The sequence below is a fragment of the Carettochelys insculpta genome, chromosome 6 (assembly GCF_033958435.1).
Source record: "Carettochelys insculpta isolate YL-2023 chromosome 6, ASM3395843v1, whole genome shotgun sequence".
Lineage (NCBI taxonomy): Eukaryota > Metazoa > Chordata > Testudines > Carettochelyidae > Carettochelys > Carettochelys insculpta.
The window spans coordinates 39,806,574-39,827,843 of record NC_134142.1 but is presented as its reverse complement, the minus strand read 5'-3'; the positions used below and the strand labels follow the sequence as shown (position 1 = coordinate 39,827,843).

Genomic DNA, 21,270 nt, shown 5'->3' with positions numbered 1-21,270 from the left:
TAATGTGATTTGAAACACACCTCATCCAGCACAGTTCCAGTTTAACATCTTTTAAAGCTATTTGAAAACCTAGTTTATAACATGTTACCTAAGTCAATTTTAAAGGCACCACCTATTCCTCAGGCTAGACTGGTTTTTGGAGTAAATTTCATAGAACTTCATAAGGTGATCCTGAAAGTTCAAATAAAATAATTACACATCTGAATTAACAGGAAGAATAGGGCATCTTATATCTTTCACAGCCATTGTTCTGGATTGTTTGCAGTTTCAGGGAAACTTCACTGCATGGTTACAGCTGTAGGCAAAAAAGTGACAGGAGCTAAGTGTAACAGACAGCTGAGGCTGCTTTGGAGAGGTGCTGAACAATCAGAGGCTGCATAGGAGAGGTGCCATTAAGCTACAGTATGGTATACTGGCCCTATTTTAGCCTGCCCATGGTGACCACAAAGCATTGTTGGTACTTTTTAAAATTAACTCAGGCAGGAACGATCAAGTTATGTGTGTCTCAACTCTGTCCCCATTTTTGTAATTGTGCAACTGAATCAGACCTGTACACTCACAATAAAGTGGCAATAAAGTGTCCTGAACATACACTCTGAGTGCAAGGTGGGCAGTAGGCTGCTGATGGACTCCACACAGCCATTGTGTTTCTTCTTGTCATATTTGACTGCAGCTCAGTGACTATCAAACTGACGTAATCTCTTCCGCTTTAAATTATCATAGTCTGGGTTCTAGTACTTTCAAGGAAATAGAAAACCTGCCCTCCTCTCACTCTGCAGCAGGGAGCAGTACACTTACTTCCTACTGCAACTACTACTCACATAGGCAATTGCTCCAGCATGTAAACACACACTGGTTCCTCCAGTCTGGATCACAAGCACACACAACCCAAGAACCTGCTTTGGACATAACTTCAACCCATGAGACATAGGGACTTGGACAGCTCTGCTCACCAGACCACCTGGCTGGTTGTGTCATTTTGCAATTTAACAGGCTTGGGGTCCTTGGCTCCATGTGCCATGGGATGAAAATGTTAAACTGATTTTGGGGAATTCTCAGTACATGTGGAGTCTGTGACACTTCCATTGACTCCAGGTCCTTGATTCCCCCACTACTGAATTTTTCTATTAAATCCTGGGACGTTTTTCAGACAAACTGCAAACAAGTCCAGCAATGTGAGGGAGACAGGCAGGGACAGGGGTGTTAGCTTTCTTTCTGCAAGAGCCCCCTGGGGAAAAAAAAATAACATGCACACACACAAACATGGTTGGCCAGAAATCTTCCCAGTGCAATGCAAAGGAGCATAGGAGTTTATCATGCTGCATCAGACTGTTAGTTCAGTGAGCCTCGTATCCTGTGATATCAGACTGGACAAATAGGCTATCCAGTAGTGTGGTCAGTGTGAGATGGTTCAGATAAAAATGGAAGAAAATTGACCATTACATATCTGATTTATTGGAAGTTGTTATCCAAAAGTGCTGGGAGTGGGGCAGTTTTCTTCCTGCCCCCTGGAGACTATCCACTTATTCGTCTCATCCAGTTGTCTACTGAGTATTATGGCTAAATGCTTTAGAGAAGGAGATATATCCACTACAACAGAAAAACACACACTAACATGCTCGCAAGGGAAGTTTCTTTCTAGCCCCATACAGTTAGATATTGGCTTATGTCCTCAAGCATGAGGCTTGATGTACCATTTGCACATGTGCCCTATCTACTGTAATTATGAATATTCTTCTTATTTCCAGTTTTCTAATCCTTTAAATATTTAGCCTTAATAATATCTTGTGGCAGTGTTCCTGAGTAATTAGAGTGAACATTGGTGCTGAGGCCCAGTTCCTGGGCCTGTTGTTGGGCTGCCTGCAGGTTTGGGGTGAGAATGAGCTAGAAATCACTCCATCCCTAGTCCAGGGGTTAGCTGAAGGGCAGTGAGGTTTTCCTGTGCCAATGATGTGTGGAAGCTTTGCCAGGGTGTGTGCTTATCCAGAGGCAGTGGGGGAAGGAAGGAGAACATAAGAACATAAGAATGGCCATATTGGCTCAGACCAAAGGTCCATCCAGCCCAGTATCCCATCTGCCCGACAGTGGCCAATGCCAGGTGCCCCAGAGAAGGAGAACAGAAGACAATGATCAAGTGATTTATCTCCTGCCCTTGTACTCAAGGCTAGGGCACCATACTTTACCCCCTGGCTAATAGCCATTTATGGACCTAACCTGCAAAAATTTATCGAGCTCTTTTTTGAACCCTAATAGAGTCCTGGCCTTCACAGCCTCCTCCGGCAAGGAGTTCCACAGGTTGAGTCTGCTGGCCACGCTGCTGGTGAGCTGAGTGCTCTGCCTAGTGGCTGGTTCTCCATACAGCACTGGGAGTGGGACAGGCCCCACAGGTTGAGATATGGAGGAGAAGCACAGCTGTGGTCATAGGGGCAGAGAGGGCAAAGGGGCAAAGCAGGGAGAAGGACAGAGAGAGTGGAAGCACATAAAGACCAATGGGTGGGCCTTAGAAGAGTGCAAAGGTTGCTCTGTTCCATGCAAATGATTTAAATTACACTGGCTCCCCAATGCCCTGAATAACCAAATATCACACCCAGAAGATTGGTCTGCATAAAGACACCTTTCTGTTCATTTGGCTGCAGTCTCCCCTCCCCTACCTCTCCCCTACTTGCCAACTGCATGTATGGGCCATGGCATTACATAATAGCCATGACACTGACTGTACACTACTGGAGGATTCCCCAGTACTGGGGCATTCCTCCCATGCTCAGATATGCTGTCCTTAGGGCCATAATGTAGTGCTGCCAGCATGAAGGAGCTTCACTGCACTGACAGATCAGAGCTATCAGCTTTGTTTCCTTCTATCTTTCCGGTGTGGTTTCCTAAATGTAATCATCATATTAGTCTCCAGGCACCATAGTTAGAAGCCAGAAGTAGCAGTGTACCTGAACAAACTAATTAGTTGCTCTCCTAAAGAATTCTAGAGGGAAAGATTATTGCTGTTCATGTACTGCATAGTACAAACCTGGCTATCCTAAACTCCCTATCTAATGAAGTATCGCCAGTGGGGCTGACAGCCACTGTGGGCCTCAGGGCAACGTGGAGGGGTCCCTGCTCCATGCTCCCAGTAGCAGCAGAGTCAAGGGCAAAAGGGGTGGGGGCAGAGCTGGAGCTCCAGGTCTCTCTGAAACGCCATGCCCAGGGACCGTTACCTCTTCCCCCTCCATTGGTGGGCCTGACTATCGTACCTCTCTTCTGTTGGTCCATGATTACATGACCATGCAGTTACTCAGGCACATAAGATATCACCAGAACAGTTCTGATGGGGAGATTTCTGTTCAGCTGGTGTGAAATAAAAGGTTATTGGTTCGATCATCTCATGACCTTTGCAGCTGTGTAGCTATGCTCGTATTATGGTGCTGAAGAAAGGCTGCGAAACAGGCTAAATTGCTTATGTGAGATAAGAGAATTCTGTTCATTGAACTGGTAGGTATTCATATTGCTCCATTTCTCTGTCACGTTACTGCTTTTTTTAGTTTTCTGGTCAAATGGAACGATCACAATATTTTTTCTCTCTCACACCTACATAAGATACATAACCATGGCTACAGAAACACACACTTCTGTGTAGGCACACTGAGACATGGACAAACACTTTATCAAAACAGACAAAAACACTCCAGGACTCATGCATGTGCACACATGCAGAGGAAACAAACAGCTGGCCCGAAGGGTTGGCAGCTAGAGCAATAACTTTGTGCTTTCCAGATCTTACTGCCTGCAGCCAGAACAGTGCCAGCTGCAATCCCAGGTTGACACATCTGACTTGCAGAGATCGAAGCAGATCAGACACCCACATCAGCATTCTATCTGCTCACAGAAAGGCAGCATGGAATACAGAGTAATGGAAAGAAAATCGTATAATTTTGGCTAAAAATAGGAGGGTTGCAGGAAGGGATTCTCTCAGAAATGAGGAGGCTAATAATAGGACTAGGAGCCAGAAGCATCCGAGCTCTGGTGCCTGTTTTGCAAATGACTTTCTGTCCTGCTTTGTGCCAGTCCTTTTGTCACTTTGTGCCTCAGTTACCCCATTTATAAAATGGAGATAAAAATCCTGGTTTACCATACAGGGCAATTGTTGGAATTAACTACCCAATATTTTACAGCAAATTGAATTATCAAGTGTCTTAGTCTTAGACACTTAAAATCTAACCTGCATTAAAGGAGGCTCTTTCCCAGCCCTGGTATATCAGAGTTACTCAGTGGCATTGTGCCTACATAACAGGTTATCCCCTGAAGACTGTGTAGCACTTTAAACCTCTTCTACTTTATTGCAATATTGTGAATTTATGGAACTTCTGTAGTATTCCAAATCTTTTCCAAACATCAATTCATCAAGCTTCAGAACTCCCTTTCTCCATATTTTCCTATGTGTTAGGCATTGTCCTTCTCTGCTCCCCTCCTCTTTTGCTACGTAAGAGTGGAGTACTGTGGAACTGGGGACAGGGAGTCATCAGCTACGTCTACATGTGCACACTACATCGAAATAGCTTATTTCGATGTAGCGACATCGAAATAGTCTATTTCGATGAATAACATCTACACGTCCTCCAGGGCTGGCAACGTCGACATTCAACTTCGACGTTGGGTAGCACCACATTGAAATAGGTGCTGCGAGGGAACGTCTACACGCCAAAGTAGCACACATCGAAATAAGGGTGCCAGGAACAGCTGCAGAAAGGGTCACAGGGCGGACTCAACAGCAAGCCGCTCCCTTAAAGGGCCCCTCCCAGACACAGTTGCACTAAACAACACAAGATCCCCAGAGCCAACAACTGGTTGCAGACCCTGTGCATGCAGCATGGATCCCCAGCTGCGGCAGCAGCAGCCAGAAGCCCTGGGCTAAGGGCTGCTGCACACGGTGACCATAGAGCCCTGCAGGAGCTGGAGAGAGAGCATCTCTCAACCCCTCAGCTGATGGCCGCCATGGCGGACCCCGCTATTTCGATGTTGCGGGACGCGGATCGTCTACACGTGCCCTACTTCGACATTTAACTTCAAAGTAGGGCGCTATTCCCATCCCCTCATGGGGTTAGCGACTTCGACGTCTCGCCACCTAACGTCGATTTCAACTTCGAAATAGTGCCCAACACGTGTAGCCATGACAGGTGCTATTTCGAAGTTGGCGCCGCTACTTCGAAGTAGTGTGCACGTGTAGACACGGCCATCAATGTATAAACAAGCAGACTGAAAGGTGAAAATGTTCCGGGCTACAGTAGTTGCCTACATTGTAGATACCAGGATTCTGATCATATCAGAAAGCATATCCCTGGAAAGGGTAAAGAGAAAAAAAAAGCAAGAGTGAAGACTTATCACCCTCTCAACCATTTCTGAAATGATGTTTGTTGATAATGATTGAGGTGGTTCCTCTGCATCAAGTTTATAGACTTTGCTTCTTGGAAGGAACCTCCTGCCTTATTTCTATGCTCTTGCAAAGAAGAGAATGATTTTCAAGGGAAGGCAAAGTTCACAGATCTGTGGCAATTAGAGGTGGTAAAAACGTGTTAAATCATGTTCAGTCCACTCTCTAGTCAGTCAAAGATCCCTATGCTATATTTTTATACAGTCCAGTTTAAATAATTCAAGCAGTTGTACTTCCAGTGCTTCCTTAAGAGACTATTCTGCAGTCTAATAGATCACGCTGTTAGGAAGTGCTTCTCAGTAAACACTTTAAACATTCCTTTAATCAGTTTCTTGCTACTGCTTTGAGCTATAGCTCAGTGGACCACCATAGCAAATCCCTCTTCTTCTTTGGTGGCTTGCACCTTTGTGATGTTTGTAGACAGTTGTTTTTCTCTGTGGCTATTATTTATCTAAGCTATACATATTTATTATTATAATTACCTATTTATTGAACACCATCAGTTTATTCAGCTCTATATAATTAGACTTGGAAGGACTAGATTTTTTTTATCAGTGAATGTTGGTAAATGTCAATTTCACTATTTGCATATAAACTGAAGAAAACACATTTTGACTCATTATAGAAATTTAGAAATAAAATAACAAAAAGGTTTGTCTGCTTTAAGAATATTTACTTTGTATATTTTGACGTGATGTTACCAATTTGTATTTTAACTGTTACAAAGTTTAACACTTTGAATCTCAACATATGCTGTCATTTAAATAATTATCTAAATCCCACCCTTAATTTTTGGCAACTGTGTGAAGTAAAACAGATATAAATAGAAAAAAATGCTTAACAGCCCATAATTTTATGTAACTGAAAATTTAAATCAACAATTGAAAATATGCATACAAGGGAACCAGGATAATATGTCAAATTTAAAAATATATACCTAATTCTGCCAAACTTGATTAAGTATATAAGCACAGTCTTTGCCACCAGAGAATTTACAGCTTGGGAATGGAAAGTGGAGGTGCTGTTCATAATTTCTTCATTTAATATACTTAAAATGGTAATAAAAATAAAAATGCAGTAAACTTCCACAGTAGCTGGAGAGATTGCTGCCTGGACCCTACTAAGATGCCTAAGTGAGATCCAGACCTTTCCCAAACAAATCATCAGAGTGTGAAGTGGGAGAAAATAACAGTGAATCTCCTGCTGATCTTCATTTGAGAGCCAGTCCTACAGAATATTTTCCTTTTATAAAAGAAACAAGATAGAGTGTCAGTTTCTCTTTAATCTGTCCAAAAGTTACTGATGCAGTTTAGACTGGAGCTTGCCACAGTATGCAAGACACTGAAATTACCTATAGACTATCTCAAAGAGTCCACTGCACTGATGTAAAAATTGCTTTATATCTGTCATAGTGTGTGAAGAGGCTCAATCACCAGTTAGTTACTTCCTTCTCTTGCCATGTTCTACCATAATTCCCTAATACAAATTGTCAGAGAACTAAACACTACCTGTTTTCATCTCATACTCCCTAATATGTACTTATTTTGGAATGAAATATGATCCAAATGAATCCGTTCATCTAAAATAAGAAATGGCCCAAATCTTCACACAAGGCTTGAGCCAAATGCTTTGGAAGTTTGGAAAAGTTTAGTTAACTTGTGTTCCTTTTTTTGTGTGTGTTCCTTCCATTGTGCTTCTAGACTGAGAATGTGGGAGTGCCAGCATACCATCGATGTCCTTTGTCATCCTGGGCAGATCTATTGGCCTGTCTTTGCATTAGGCAGGCTGAACTAATGCAATGCTGCTCTGTTCCCTAGAGAATGTAAATTACACCAGGTTAGCAACTGTAAGACACCGCAGTTACTATCGCGAAGCTCATGTCACCTCTGAAGCTGGCCTGCGGAAGCTAAGTTGATATGTCTTCCATACCTCAGAGATCAAAAAGATGACCACATCAGGAAAAATAAACAGGAGGAGGGTATAATGTAAGATGGTGGTGTGGTGTGTGTGTGTGCGCGTGTGTTTGTGTGTGGTGAGGTGTTGGTAATTAGGCTTTCTATGAGGCAGTGGAAACTCAGAAACAAGTTCACTTACTTGATTGTCAGAGTAACTTGAGGTGTTTTTTTTTAACTACTCCAGTTTTGCTTTCCAGTTTTCTCCTATTTCTGGTGTGTGTGCAACAGAGACTCTGTCCTTTTTTGTTCTAAAGTCTTTGGGTTGAGGTTGCCCCACTGTGCAGTTCAGCTCTTCACAATAAAAAGCTCCACAATGAAAGAAATGAAAGGGAAAAGCAGGACCCAACGACAATGGTGAGATCAGAAGGAAGAGGGGTCAAGTCCAGGGTATTCAGGGATATGTGAAAGAGGAAGACGTGGAGAAAAGAACCAGAAAATCAAGAGATGCAATTTTTTCTAACACAGAGTTCAATGAAAATAGAAAAATACCCAAGAGCGGAAGCAAACTTCAATAAGAACTACAGTTTCCAATTCTTCAACATATTGCATCAAAGGGTCTTACCCAAGAATCCATGTCACCCTGCTGTGTCCTCATTTTCCACGTGGAAAAGCTGAACCACAGGGAACTTGCTATATAAGCTATTCAGTAGGAGAAGCTTGAATAGAATGTGGTGCCCAGAAGTGGACACAACACTCCAGTTGAGGCCTACCGCGGTCAGCTGATTCTTAGTCCTTATCTTTATCTGCAAGCTTTGGCACATACGTGCAGTTCACACCTTCCATTTAGGTTTGGCATACTTTCTATACCTAATTTGGTACAAAACAGAGAGGAGAAACAAACCCAGAAGTGAAATCTACTAGTAACATGGTTTTACTTCTAGAGCTGTGTTGCACAAAAAGTAAGCATGCAGATCTAATGAAAACAAACAGACATAAATATTGTACATCTTTTCAGTATTAATAATCAAAGATGTTATTAGTAAAACATTAAAGTGGGCCTGTTCAACAGATTGCACATTTATATGTTCAGTTGCCTTGCATACACGTGGTTACGCTGCTGCAAAGTTGGTTGTTTTCAGATTAAATCTCTGGCTGTGTCTACACTATCAGGTACATTCAGATTTCTTAATATCAATTTTGTAATTCTGGAATTTATAAGTTTGAATTTGACCATGCTCACCTTCCCACGTGCTCCTCACAAAGTGGACTTATTGCTGCCACACTCAATTGGCAAACATCGACTGTTGCAGTAGTGCATTGTGGGAGCCTATCCCACAGTTCCCTCATCCCGTAGCATTCTGGATACACTTGCTGGTCTTTGAGAGCATCTTCCACATCACATTTTCCTCATTCCCCTCCCCTGCTAAGCAAACATCCTTTTTTCCCATTGGAAGGAAGGAAAAGTAGGTCATCCACAGAGATGGCAAAGCGGTTTATAGAAATGTCTTTCTTCCATAGCTGAATTCTCAACTGGCCATGTACTGAGTGTCCACCCTCCTGTGATTGCATCTGAACCCTGAAAATAATACAGGGACCCCAAAAAGCTTGAAGAAAGAGAAGATAGGAAAGTTTTTTTCAAATAGAGTTGCTGAGGGGAGAGTCTTTGACTTTCAGGTTTACTGTACGGCTTTTGTGCAATGGCTGTATTCTCAACTGGCCATCCACTGAGTGTCCCCCATCCCGTGATTCATCCGATCTCTGAAAATAATGCAGGGACCCAGACTGTATTCTCTAAGTTAGAAGAAAGAGGATAGAAAAGTCTAGGAAAAAAGATTTTTGACATCCCTCTTCACTACACAGTAATTGTGAACATGGGTGATGGCACTGAAATATCATATGCTGAATTTATAATGGAAACAGGAATCTCAACTAGCCCCTCTTCCTCCTGTGTTTCAGAGGGGGTCAAAGTCTGAAGACAGGTAAGAAATGTTAGCAAAAAGATGTTATAACAGAAATATCAAACCAGCAGGTGTCTGCAATGGACAGCAAGCTCCTGAAGATATTTTTGGTAGAGGTGTGGAACTGTGGTCTGCGGTTGCAGAGACACTTGGAATGTTGAAGGAGCTGAAGTAGTCCCCCAGATTATCTTAGCCACCAGGGGAGACTTCCCCCTGGCAGCAACAAGCCCTTGACTATCTTAGCCATTGGGAGAGACTGCTCCCCAGTGTCTGCAAACACCACTGGTCACTTGCTAGGGGCATTGGGGGAGTGCAGTGGAGGGCCAGTTGAAGTGGTCCCCCCGACTATCTTAGTTTCCTGGGGAGACTTCTGCCTGATAGCAGCAAGACCCTGAGTATCTTAGCTGAGGGGGGAAGGTTCTCCTCAACAGCTGCAAGGCCCTGAATATCTTCAGTCGCTGATTGTTGGAAGGGTTGAGGAGCAGAGTGCAGGATCTGTGAGGAAATTTGAGTGTTGGAGGGGACTCCGGGATGGGCAGGAGTTTGAAGTGTGAGGGAGTGAGGACTTTGGTGTGGGGGTGTGTGGACTTGGGTAGGGCTGGCGATGATGGGTTTTGGGTAGAGAAGGAGGCTCAGGAATAGGATAGGGGGTTGGATTGTGGTGGGCATGCCCAGGGAAGAGTTTGTGTCTGTGGGCGGGGGGACTCTGGGCTAGGACAGAAGGTGGGGTACAGGAGGGAGTATGGTGTGTGGGATTCCAGGAAGTGGCTTTCAGGAAGTGGCTGCCAGGTTCACATGGTCCCTAGACACAAGGAGGTTCCATGCACTGCCCTTGTGCCTGTAGGTACTGCCTCTACAGTTCCCATTGGTTGCAGCTCCCAGCCAGTGGAAGCTGCTGAGCTGGCGCTTGGGTTGGGGTACAGCATACAGCCTGCCTGGCTGCCCAGATTCCTAGGGGCTTCAATGACCTGGCACTGCTTCCAGAAACTGCGCAGAAACAGGGCATGTAGGGAGCCTGCTTAACCTAAAGAGGTGAGTAGTCGAGGGAGGAGGAAGGTGGGAAGAGTTGATCAGCAGGAATCCCCCAGAGTTTCCTTGTGTAAACACTGGTCTAAGATTTCTGCAAAAGTCTTTCCTAGGTGTGCTACTGCTCAATATTTTCATTAGAAACATGAAAAATGGAGTGAAGGGTTCTAATAAAATTTGCAGATGACACCAAGCAGGAAAGGGTTGGAAGCTCTTTGGAGGACAAGATGAGAGTTGAAACTGACCTTGACAAATTGGAAAATTTGTTTGAATTCAAAGAGAGTACATTCAACAGAAGGGAAAATCAAATGCACAACTATAAAATGAGGAATGTGGCTAAGTGGTCAGATTGCTCAAAAGGATCTGGGGTCTATAGTGGATCACAATATTTCGCACAGTTGCAAAAAAGTTATATCTCTGGTGTATTGACAGGAATGTCATATGTAAGACATGGGAGTGATTCTCCTTCTGAACTTAGCACTGTGAGGTCTCAGCTGGAATATTGGATCTCGTTCTTATCCAGAGTTCACAGTGGGGTGGGAGAAGATGAAATCTGGTCCGTGAACTGAATCCAGCCTGCCAAACCAGTGGATTAGTCATGTGGCCCAGCGGGAGCCTCAGGCTGCCCCACTATTAGATGCTGCCGAGAGCAGCCAAATGTGGGGACCATGTGCTTATCTGAATGTTGCAGGTCTGGTGGAAGAGGGGGAGAGGCTTTGAATACTGCTCCTAACCCCAGCACAATCTCACAGCTCCCATTGGCCAGTTTCTGAAACTGGACAATGAGAGCTGCAGTTTTCAGGACAGCCAGCATGTGAAATACTCCTCACCAATCATCTTGGGCTCACAGCACTGAGAGAACCACATGGCCCCCGCATCCGCCTGCTCTGAGCAGGTTGTGGGGTTGAGGCAGGTAGGGAGCTCAGTTGAGGAGCTACCCAAGTAAGTGCCTCCCTGCTAGAGTCTGCCCCTGGCACCCCAGCTCTTCCTCCCCACATTATCCCTATGTTATGCTTTCCTTCCTGGAGTCCTGCCTCATGTAATCCAAATCCTCGGCACCCCAGCTTCTGCACCCAAACCCCCCTCTCCCACCCTGCACCTCAATCCTCTGCCTGGGTCACAAACTCCTTGTTCCCTGGACACAACCCAGACCCCTGTCCCCATTGCTGTACCCCTGCCCCACGTCACAACCCCCTCCCAGACTTTCCACTCCCTCCTGCTCCCGTCCTTCAGACCAGAATCTTCTCCTGCACTCATACCCGCTTCTGGACCCTACACCACTCTGTGTCCCAGTTCCCTGGTCCAGGTCACAACCTCCTCCCAGATCCTCCACTCCCTTCTGCTTGCCTCCTTCAGATCAGAATCCTCTTCTTCACCCTTGCCTGCTTCTGGAAACTGCACCACTCCTGCATTGCAGTTCCCTGCCCCAGGTCATAACCCCAACCTTCATGCAAACTCTGATCTCCTCCTGCACCCCTGTTCCTTACCCCAAGCTCTTTTCTGTACCCAACTTCCATCCAGACAATGTACCTCCTCTCTTACTTTCATGGAAGAGTGTGGCTCTTAACCATTTACCAAATTCTAGGAGGTACCCCCTGACCCAATCAAAAATTATTGCCCATTCCTGGTCCAGAGGAGAGCAACAGAATTGATAAAAGGCTGAGAAAAGCTGACCTTTGAGGAAAAGTTAAAAATAATGTATGTGTTTAGTCTTAAGAAGAATGATAGAGGAGGACCTGATAGTTGTCTTTATATAACCTCAGGGCTGTTATAAAGAGGATTGTGTTCAGCTGTTTTCCTTGTCAGCTGAAGGTAGGACAAGAAGTAAGAAACATGATCTGGAGGAAGGGAGGTTTAGGTTAGGTATAAAACAATGTCTAACTATGAGTTGAGTTGAGTCCTCCAGTTGAGTTCTGGAATAGGCTTCGAAGGGAGGGTGTGGAAACCCTGCAGTCAGAGGTTTTAAAGAATTGGTTAGACAAAGGCCTGTCAGAGAAGGTTTAAAGCGCAGGAAGCTGGATTTGGTGACTTTGTGAGGGCCTTTCCAGCTTTACATTTCTGTGATACATGTAGTACTTACATATCATGGTGATAGGTGCTATATGAACCAGTAGATAGGTGGGATCAAATACTAGTTGGTGAACCTAAAACTAATGCCCAGAACTTTTTGCCTTAGTCATTTTTCTTATTACATTTCTCCTACTGAAATATCAGACTACACAAAAGGGGGATGGGTAAATGTAATTGAAATCTGCAGCCCTAACCTCACAAGATTTCTTATCCTATTACTATCACTATGCGAAAAAGACCTAACACTTGTGGGTCTATCCCACAAAAGCTCACCACCTAATAAATTATTTTGTTAGTCTTTAAAGTGCTGCTGGACTGCTCTTTTGTTTTGATAGTATATAGACTAACACGGCTATCTCTGTGTTACTGTCACAATGCAATAACGGTTAGTTTTTACAAAAATGAGACATGTTGTCTGTCTTCTAAACAGTGAAGAAAAAGTTGCTGCTTTATTCTTGGGATCTGAATAAAACTGTCTTTGGCATTTATTTAGGTTAGATGAATGTTTCTTACAGTATTCTTATTAGCATCTTCACGGGTTTGACAACATATCAGCTTGTATTAATAGTCTACATGGAAGCAAATGCCTTCTTTCTGCCCAATGCAATTTACTGAAACCTTTGAGCCATGCTTCCTCACTGCAGCAGCAGTATGTTATCATTACTGGTGACTGGACCAAGAAGCAACATTTGTCAGTGCCTGAATTGCTCTTTTGCGTAAGTGGCTTAAGAACCCATTTTGTTTTAAATTGAGTAAAGTTTGTTTGTTTTCTCAAAGGAAGCATAAAGGAGCATGTGAAATATTAGTTAGCAATTTGCAGGAAGGAGTTTAGAGGAGAATATTACTTTACCTGGGGGTAATTTTCAACAACCGTTCCTGGATCATTTTGCCAAGCATCTCTTTTCCTAATAGGCTACCTGGGATAAAAAGCCATGGGAAGAATTTTAAAGGGCTGTCATTACCCTCCTTACACATGAAACCCTGAACCTTTCTTAGTTTGGGAAGAAAGCGTAAGCCAAATTTCATGTAGGCAGTAATCGTTGAAAGAGTCAGTCAGTCCTTGATATAAATCCTCAGTAGGATTCAAATACTGCTTGATCAAAATTGTCACATACCTGGAAGTGATACTGTTATACATTTTTGTGATCAGACAATAGAAAAAGTCCTTGGAAGAATGCCTCTCTGGGAGCTGACTTCTGTAGTGGATTTACAGTAGCAATGCAACAGAAAATAATACAGACTGATGATGCATGTTTCATTTTATTCTCCCATACTGGGAGTGAAAGGAGTATCCTAAATGAGTGATTTCTGTTGGTTCTGATAAGAGCTAAGCAGATAAATCCCATGGGTAAAAAGATACATATTTAAATGACCACAAGTAGCAAAACTAATCACCAGAACTTTTTCATAATGAACGGGTTCCTGCAGTCCTTTCACATGCACTGAAATTCTTAGTGCCAAAGGCCTGCAGCATTGAGTGCAATTTTTGCTTAAAATAACCAATAACCTCTTCATTCACCTCTGTGTTCTTTGCAAAGAAAACATTGGATCAGAGCTGAACTCAAGAAAGAAAAAAGTAGCTGGATGGCTTGAGAGGAGTAAGGTTTGCTTGTTTTGTGGGGTTTGGAAGGTGTGTCCATGTGGTTTCTTAAAAAACAGGGCAATAAGCCTCATGAAAGGCCATCTCTTAAAGATTCTGTGTCTGAAGAGAAACACTGACATTAGTCTGAAGACTGATGAGGTAATTTCTTGGGAAAAATAAAATAGGGTTATTTTCTTTTGAAAACCCTGTGTCAGTTTCTAGAGAAACTATCATTTTGAAGTCTATATTAATTTATCGTTTTGAAAAAGCGCAGGTCAATGTCAATATTAATTTAAGCAGATTTCTGTGTGTGTAATGGTGCTTACGCTGCTGAATATTCCATGCATTTAACAAGAGAAAATGTGGTCTTTAAATGAGTCTTGTAAATGGGGATATGTTGACAAACACATTCTCATGCACATGTTCTTAAAACCATTCTTACTAATGTCTGAAATTTAGGAGATAAAATTTAAAAACTAGAAACATGAATAGATGCTAAGAGCAGGTGCTAATGTGCTAATTAAAACCTTTTTGAATTTTCTAATGTCCTTCAGTCTTTCATAGCTTTTAAAGGTACGATTTTTCACATATACATTATTATTGGAGACTATGTCTGCAAAACAAAATAATAATACTAAAATAAACTTAAACCTGATTTTTTAAAAAAATCTTTAAAGATATGGTGGTGAATAGTTATGCCATTTCTGGTTTTTAGGAAGGTCTGAGATTGAATCATAGGAGCAATTTCATCCAGTCTATCCTTTATAACTCTGTCAACCTTTCCCATTTCCTCCTCACCTAAATTGTGCCACATGTCTCCCCAAAACAGATTCCTGCCATGCTGAAGGTATTTGAAATACAAGGTGGTTCAAGTGGGAGAGTGTCCAATCAAATTTCATAGGAATGTGGAATCATCAACACTGGCTTGACCTAATTGCCTCAGCAGTCTGTGGTCTTGCATTAGTAAGATTTCATATGTTTGTAATTTTTCTTCCTTTTCAGTCACTCTCCCCAAAACAGAAATATACATTTTTATTGGGGCAAAATGAGCTGAGCACCTGTAACTCCCAATGGGAAAGATTCTTAGATCTGTACTCGTTAGTCTGGGAAAACTCCCCTTGTCTTTATTGGGAAGCTTCTTGAGTAAAACTGAGTCAACTCTGACAGAAGTCAATCAGTTTTCCCTAATGAGAACTAAGTAAAAAGTAACAATTGCAAAATGTGTACAGCTTTATGAGAGATACAATTGTTTTGCACCAGTCAGATTCTGGCAAATTAATGTCTGGTCAAATCGTACAATTTTATCCTCAGGTTCTGCAGAAATCCTAAATTTATGTTGTCTCTACAGTATAGATCAAGTGTCAGGGTCTCAGTACGCATGCAGGGTATATCTACACTTACTAGGAGATTGATCCAGTCAGGAATGATATTCTGGGGTTCAATTTTGCAGGCCTAGTGGGAGTGAATGAAATCAAACTATCTGGGTTGAACAGTCGACTCCTGTACACTACATTATCTTGAGAAATAAGGGAGATCAATGGAAGAGTTTCTCCCATCAACTTCCTTCAGTAAGAACAGCCAGATAAGTTGATCCTAGATAAGTCAATTCCAGCTACACAATTGTCTTAGCTGGAATTGCATATCTAGGATTGACTTTCAGATCTAGTGTAGTCCTGCCCTGATTCCTTTCTCAGAGGAAACTTTCAGGCAACCACCAACTAAATTTCCCTTAAGGAAAACCTGCTGTGCACAAACATGATTGTTTACAGAGTAAGTTGGGGGGAATGGAGTAAGGGGAGGAGGAGAAAAAGGAACAGTATATTTTGAAAGGCCTGATAGAAAACCAACATGTTTTCCAATTAGTCATAAGAAATGTTGCACCAACAAATTTCATGTGTCCATAGTGTATTGTGTCTACACCCATCATTGGTGCTATTCTTCCAAAGACGACAAGACTGTTTCCCTCAGTTCTCCACAAGTGACCATGTTTTACTACCTTTGGCTTAGGTCTGGTCTGCACTAGGGAACAAAGTCGATCCCAGATATGCAATTCTAGCTGCGCCATTAGTGTAGCTAGAATCTATGTATCAGAATCAACTTTCTGCACTAGTATAGATTGGGGCTCTTCGGGCTCACTCTGATGTCCCTTACGTCATACAGTAGTGTGGAGTACCAGGGTTGACCGTTGAGCCCAAAGAGATTGATTTTGCTGCATCTTCACACGTATGGCAAAGTCAAACTCCAGCAGATCTATCGCAGCGTGTCAAAAGCCCAGTAAGTATAGACATGCCCTTAATATGAGTTTGCCCACCAGCATGAGGATTTTCGGAAGAGTATTTTAGGGTTAAGGAAAAAATTGAAGAAACACCTGCCTTCTACAATAGACAGGCCTGGTCTACAGTAGGAATCAGAGTTGATCCCACGTACGCCATTTTAGTCATGTTATTAGAATAGCTAGAATTGACATAGCAGGATCAACTTTGTTCCCTGATGTAGATTGGAGCTTTTGGGGCTCGCACCAATGTCCTTTACTCCACATGGCGGCGTGGAGTACCAGGTGTGATGGCCAAGCCCAGAGAGATCAGTTTTGCTGCATCTTCACTGATGTGGCAAAATCAATCTCCGGAAACTTGAACACGGCGCATCAACCCCCCTCTTCCTTCCCTCCCGTAAGTATAGAAATACACAAAGAAGCATAAGGCCATGACCTCAGTCTGTATTAATCAGCAGATGCTTACTAAAATAAAGCTATAGAATCTTTGGTCTACTCCTGAATGATTTTCTATTCAGGTTAGTTTTTTGTACATATACTCTCAGCACTTTCTCAAGTCATTTCCTGGTATTGAATGAGACTTAAGATGTCTGTTCTTGAAGATATTATCATAAAAATGAAGAACTGATTTTTGAACTCTTTGTTGGTGTTGATATGATATAGGTGTGCTGGGATTATGCGTACAGGTAACCAGTGGCTTCTTCAGTCATTCTGAGGCACATTGTTAATGTGATATGAAGCATGATTGATAAAGTTCAGTTCCAGGATTTCACTTTAACTCTCAGTTTAGTCAAAGAATCTAGGCTCAGTTGGCATATACCTGAGGCTGGGATAGAGGAGTAGATATAGCAAAGAGCACTGTGTGTCAGCCTACTTAATCAAATGTTTCTTCCATGAGAGCAAGGGACAGTTGCCCACAACAGACTTCCTTCAGGCAATAAGAGAAGTGTATGACTTTCTAGGGTCACCATTGCAGAATTAAGTTATCATCTCTCCATAGCAGATTTTTTTCATGCCCAACTGGCTGTGAGTGTGTCCTGTTCTCCAGCCTAACAACCAGATGTTTGTATGTTAAGTGTCCTGCCAGAAAGTGTTAACCAAATCTCAGTTGCTGTCTGCTTTACTTCTGAATGTAATGAAATGCAGCTAAAATGTTTGTCTCTCTTAATGTTACTTCTACACTATATCAAATATGATTTTTGTCAAACTGAGTCCTGTTGATGTCTGTCATAGTAGCTTCTCCTCTCCCAGACAGTAGTTGGTGAAAACCCTTCTATCTGGTTTTATCCTGCAGAGGGCATCTAGTACATTACACAGTTAGCATTTTCAAGTGACACATGCATAGGAAGGATTCTGGAGCATGTGTGATTTAACAGTCCCTGCCTTTCTTATGTGGGCATCTGCTGTTGAGTGGGTGGGGGCATCTAGCCAGCTGTTAGTCACACGTTTTTCAGTGTCCTGTTTTTATATTGCCATGCCAGAATCTAGCATCTGGTTTGGAATAAATGTATAAATATGAAGTAATGTTAATTGATTTCTTCTTTATCGTGTACCACAGATGGGTATATGGCATATAGATACAAAAAACCCCAAGGCATCAGGGTGATTACTGATTTCTGGACTTATGTTTATTTAAACCAAACAAGCAATAACATTAAAATTTACCCTAGTGTTAATTCAGTGAGATGAGCTCTTAACCCTGTTTGCTATAATATTTTTAATGAAGGTCTTTTCCTCTATATATGTGCATTTCAGACCTAAACAAAATCCTGAGATATTAATCTTAAACCATTTGACTCAATTTGATCGAATTGTCTTAATAGAAATAAAATATTAAACCAAAGAAATAGAGGTACTAACAGAGTGACTGTGGTTGGGGAGGAAGAAGAAATAAAGAATAAAACTCCAGTTACTCTCCTATTTTGGAGAATGGGATCTGTACCTGACTTGTCCCAAGGTTTGGGGAATTCAGATCCTAGGTTTGGTTCAAGCCCATCTGTTTGTTTATATTGTATTTCATGACAGTTAAGGGTTCCCCACTAAAATACACCACATTGGACCATCTTGTTGCCTATCAGCCAGTGATATTTTGGGTCTAATTCTGATTGCAGAAATTCAATTGACTTCAATGGGTGCAGACCCATGCCTCGGGTGAGTGGGCACAAGCCTTCATGGAGGGTTGGTTACCACTCCTTTCCTTTTTCTGTTTTATTTCCGCAGCATATGACCCTCTTAATTTGTTTCTGCTGTGTCCTTTTGACATCTCTTCCTTAAGATCAGTCCCTTTTGTCTCTTTCCATATGTTTTCCGCTCCTTCTCCTCCATCTGTCCCTTTCATTCCACCCCTACCCCCTCACCTACCAGAAGAGGATCCAGAATATCTCTTGACGCTACGTGCCTATGCAAATGGCATCTTGTGACACGTATTTTGCCCTCGTTGTTATACTCTGACCAAGACATTTTTCAAAATTTTCGACCGACATCTCCAAGTTCCCAGTGTCTCACACTGCAAATTAGATATTTGGGGCTTTTAACCAAGGTGGTCAAAAAAGCAAGATTTAAGATTTAAACTCTTCAGTCCTTCCAGAATTCCAGGCAATGGAGTAAATAACATTTCTCCACCTCACTAAAGAAAATAAAGCTCTCGCTCTCTCGCTCTCTCGCTCTCTCTCGCTCTCTATATATATACACACACACACACACATTTATTTATATTAAATAAGTTCATAAAAATAAAAAGAAGTGTAGGATGTTTTTGATGATTTAATTGACTTTTCAGATTGTTTTTTTTTAAGCTGTGTTTTAAACTTTAAAGGCAACACTGATAATGAACGGTTCCAAATGGTAAAACAGAAAATCCCCTTCAAATATAACCGGCCCGTAGAAGAGTGGCTGCAGGAAAAAGGTAACAGTCATTAAAAGTTTCATTTTAAACCCATTTGATTCTAAACCCTCATGTTTAAAGCCTGCAAATAAATGTTTCTTAAATGATAATCACCTGCTGCATAAATGACTGTTTTAATTTTCATTATAATTTGTGTCAGCATCCACCTGCCATATGTTGATAAATCATGCTATAATACATTGCTATTAAAATGAAGTTAAAGGGACGGAATTCTAAGCTTGTTATCAAAGTAACAACAAACAAACAAGCAAAAATTCAAAAACCGCTTAAAACAAAACAAAATGCAACAATATGTATTATGGCTATTTAACCACTGCATGATCTTCCTGTTTTAATTTGTTTTTAAACTACATCTATACTGTTGTTATCAAAGTTTTCTTAAAAGTTATTTCAAACCCAGTTGTTAAACCATGCCCTGTAAGATGTTTCTTTCATTAGTGTGGCTAGCAGTTACAGCTGCATGTCTCCTGATTGTTTTAACATAATCAACAATTTAAAAAAGTTAGAAAAGACCTTTTTTAATATTTTCATTTAATTAAAATTAAGGAGAGAGAGCCAGATTGTTTTGTCATTTTATGTTAAACATGAAGGATTTTTAGAGTATACTCACTAGGCAACTCTCTAGATTTTCACGTATGGTTACTCAGCCCCAGATCATCAAAGCACTCAAAGTACATGCTCTACTTTCGAGATCTAAGCATGTGCATAAGTGATTTGCTGAAATAGGTTCTGTATCAGCATAGAAACTGGTTCTACGCCAGTTGTCTGTGGAGGGTTAGAAATCATTTGGTGCAGTGAAGACCTGTTCCAAAGTATCTTAAAGACAATGCACTTAGTAACATCGACTCCACAGGGCTTTGGATTGGACCCATGATGATATATTGGAGACTGAGACACAATCATGTCTCCTCCCTGCAGCCTAAATATGATATTAAAAATAGCTTATAACAGTTAAAATGCCCTAAAGTTTAGGAAAAGCAGAACAACATTATCTCTGGTTTCCTTTAAAAAATTCCTGCTGATAAAAAGGGGATGATCGTTGGACTCAAACCTAGCATTTTCCATGTTTATTCAGACTACAGATCTTACTAACATACTCCAGAGAAGAAAAGCAATAAGCTGTAATATGGATAAATACCCTTTACGTTGCATTTTCCACTTCCTTATCTAAGAGGTTTAGCAAATTGTTCTCACCAGCCTGAGTTCTGTAGAGGACTAGAGGCACTTTGCTAACTGCTATCAAAATATTTTCAAGTTGCAGATCTGGTCCTACAAAATGCTGGGCACATTCATCTCCCAGTGACTTCACTGAGCGCTGACAGCAGTCCCTACCATACAGGATTGGAGCCTCATCTATGCAGTGTGACTAGAGCACCACTACTTGTAGAACAATATTAACCCATTTAGAGCAATGGGATGAGGTCAATTAAGGTAGACAGGTCTCTCAGCCATTGGAGGGCTCACAGAACATTTCATTTAAGCTAGCTAATCAAGAGAATGAGACAGTGGTGTTGAGAAAATGCTAATTGAGTCTCAACAGGTTGTCCTGTTAATTTGAGTGAGCCATTAAATAATTATAGTTTTAACACTAAAAAGTGGATAATTTTATTTCAATAATTTCAAATTGATAAAGTCCCTTTAACACTAAAGACAATGATTACCTCATTTTGTTAAAACAGATGCATGTCCAATCCCATGATGCAGCTCATGTGCTTGAGAAACCTGTCCTTGCTTTATTTACTTACTCTTTTGATTTTTCTTTGAGTCCTTTGTTTTATGCCTTTGCTTCTCCAAGTCTGAGCTTTTAAGCATGCCAAGGCATTTTCATTTGTAAATCATCCCAAAGTTTTGACCTGGTGTCTGCTATTCTGTAGGTGACAATGCTTTGTTAAAAGACAATCACAAAAGGGCACTGGGGTCTAAGCTAGTTTGTCTCGGAGAATCCAGGCATCTTGGGCCATGTTTGTGCCAGAAGTTTATAAAATGTTTTTATAAACATAAAAGAAAACTGTGTTTTGGCAATTTCTGTGATATAAAGACATCGTGTATGTTGACATGATCGCATATGGTGTTGTGCCACCATACCAAGATGGATGTATCCTTTTAAATAACATGATTGCCACTTAGTGGAAAGATTTAATAAGTA

The 21,270-nt window shown here is 41.7% G+C and overlaps 1 protein-coding gene across 19 annotated transcripts in view; it reads left to right on the top strand.

Moving 5' to 3' along the window:
* Nucleotides 1-21,270, top strand: part of NRXN3 (neurexin 3) — a 1,384,038-nt gene that overhangs the window by 1,201,716 nt on the left and 161,052 nt on the right. For 12 of the 19 annotated variants that reach the window (XM_074996671.1, XM_074996675.1, XM_074996673.1 and 9 more), the window contains one exon: nt 19,035-19,124. The exons of the other annotated variants lie outside the window; for them this stretch is intronic. In XM_074996671.1, coding sequence (XP_074852772.1) covers nt 19,035-19,124 — 90 coding nt within the window. The remainder of the gene's footprint in view (nt 1-19,034; nt 19,125-21,270) is intronic. 19 annotated transcript variants of the gene reach the window in all.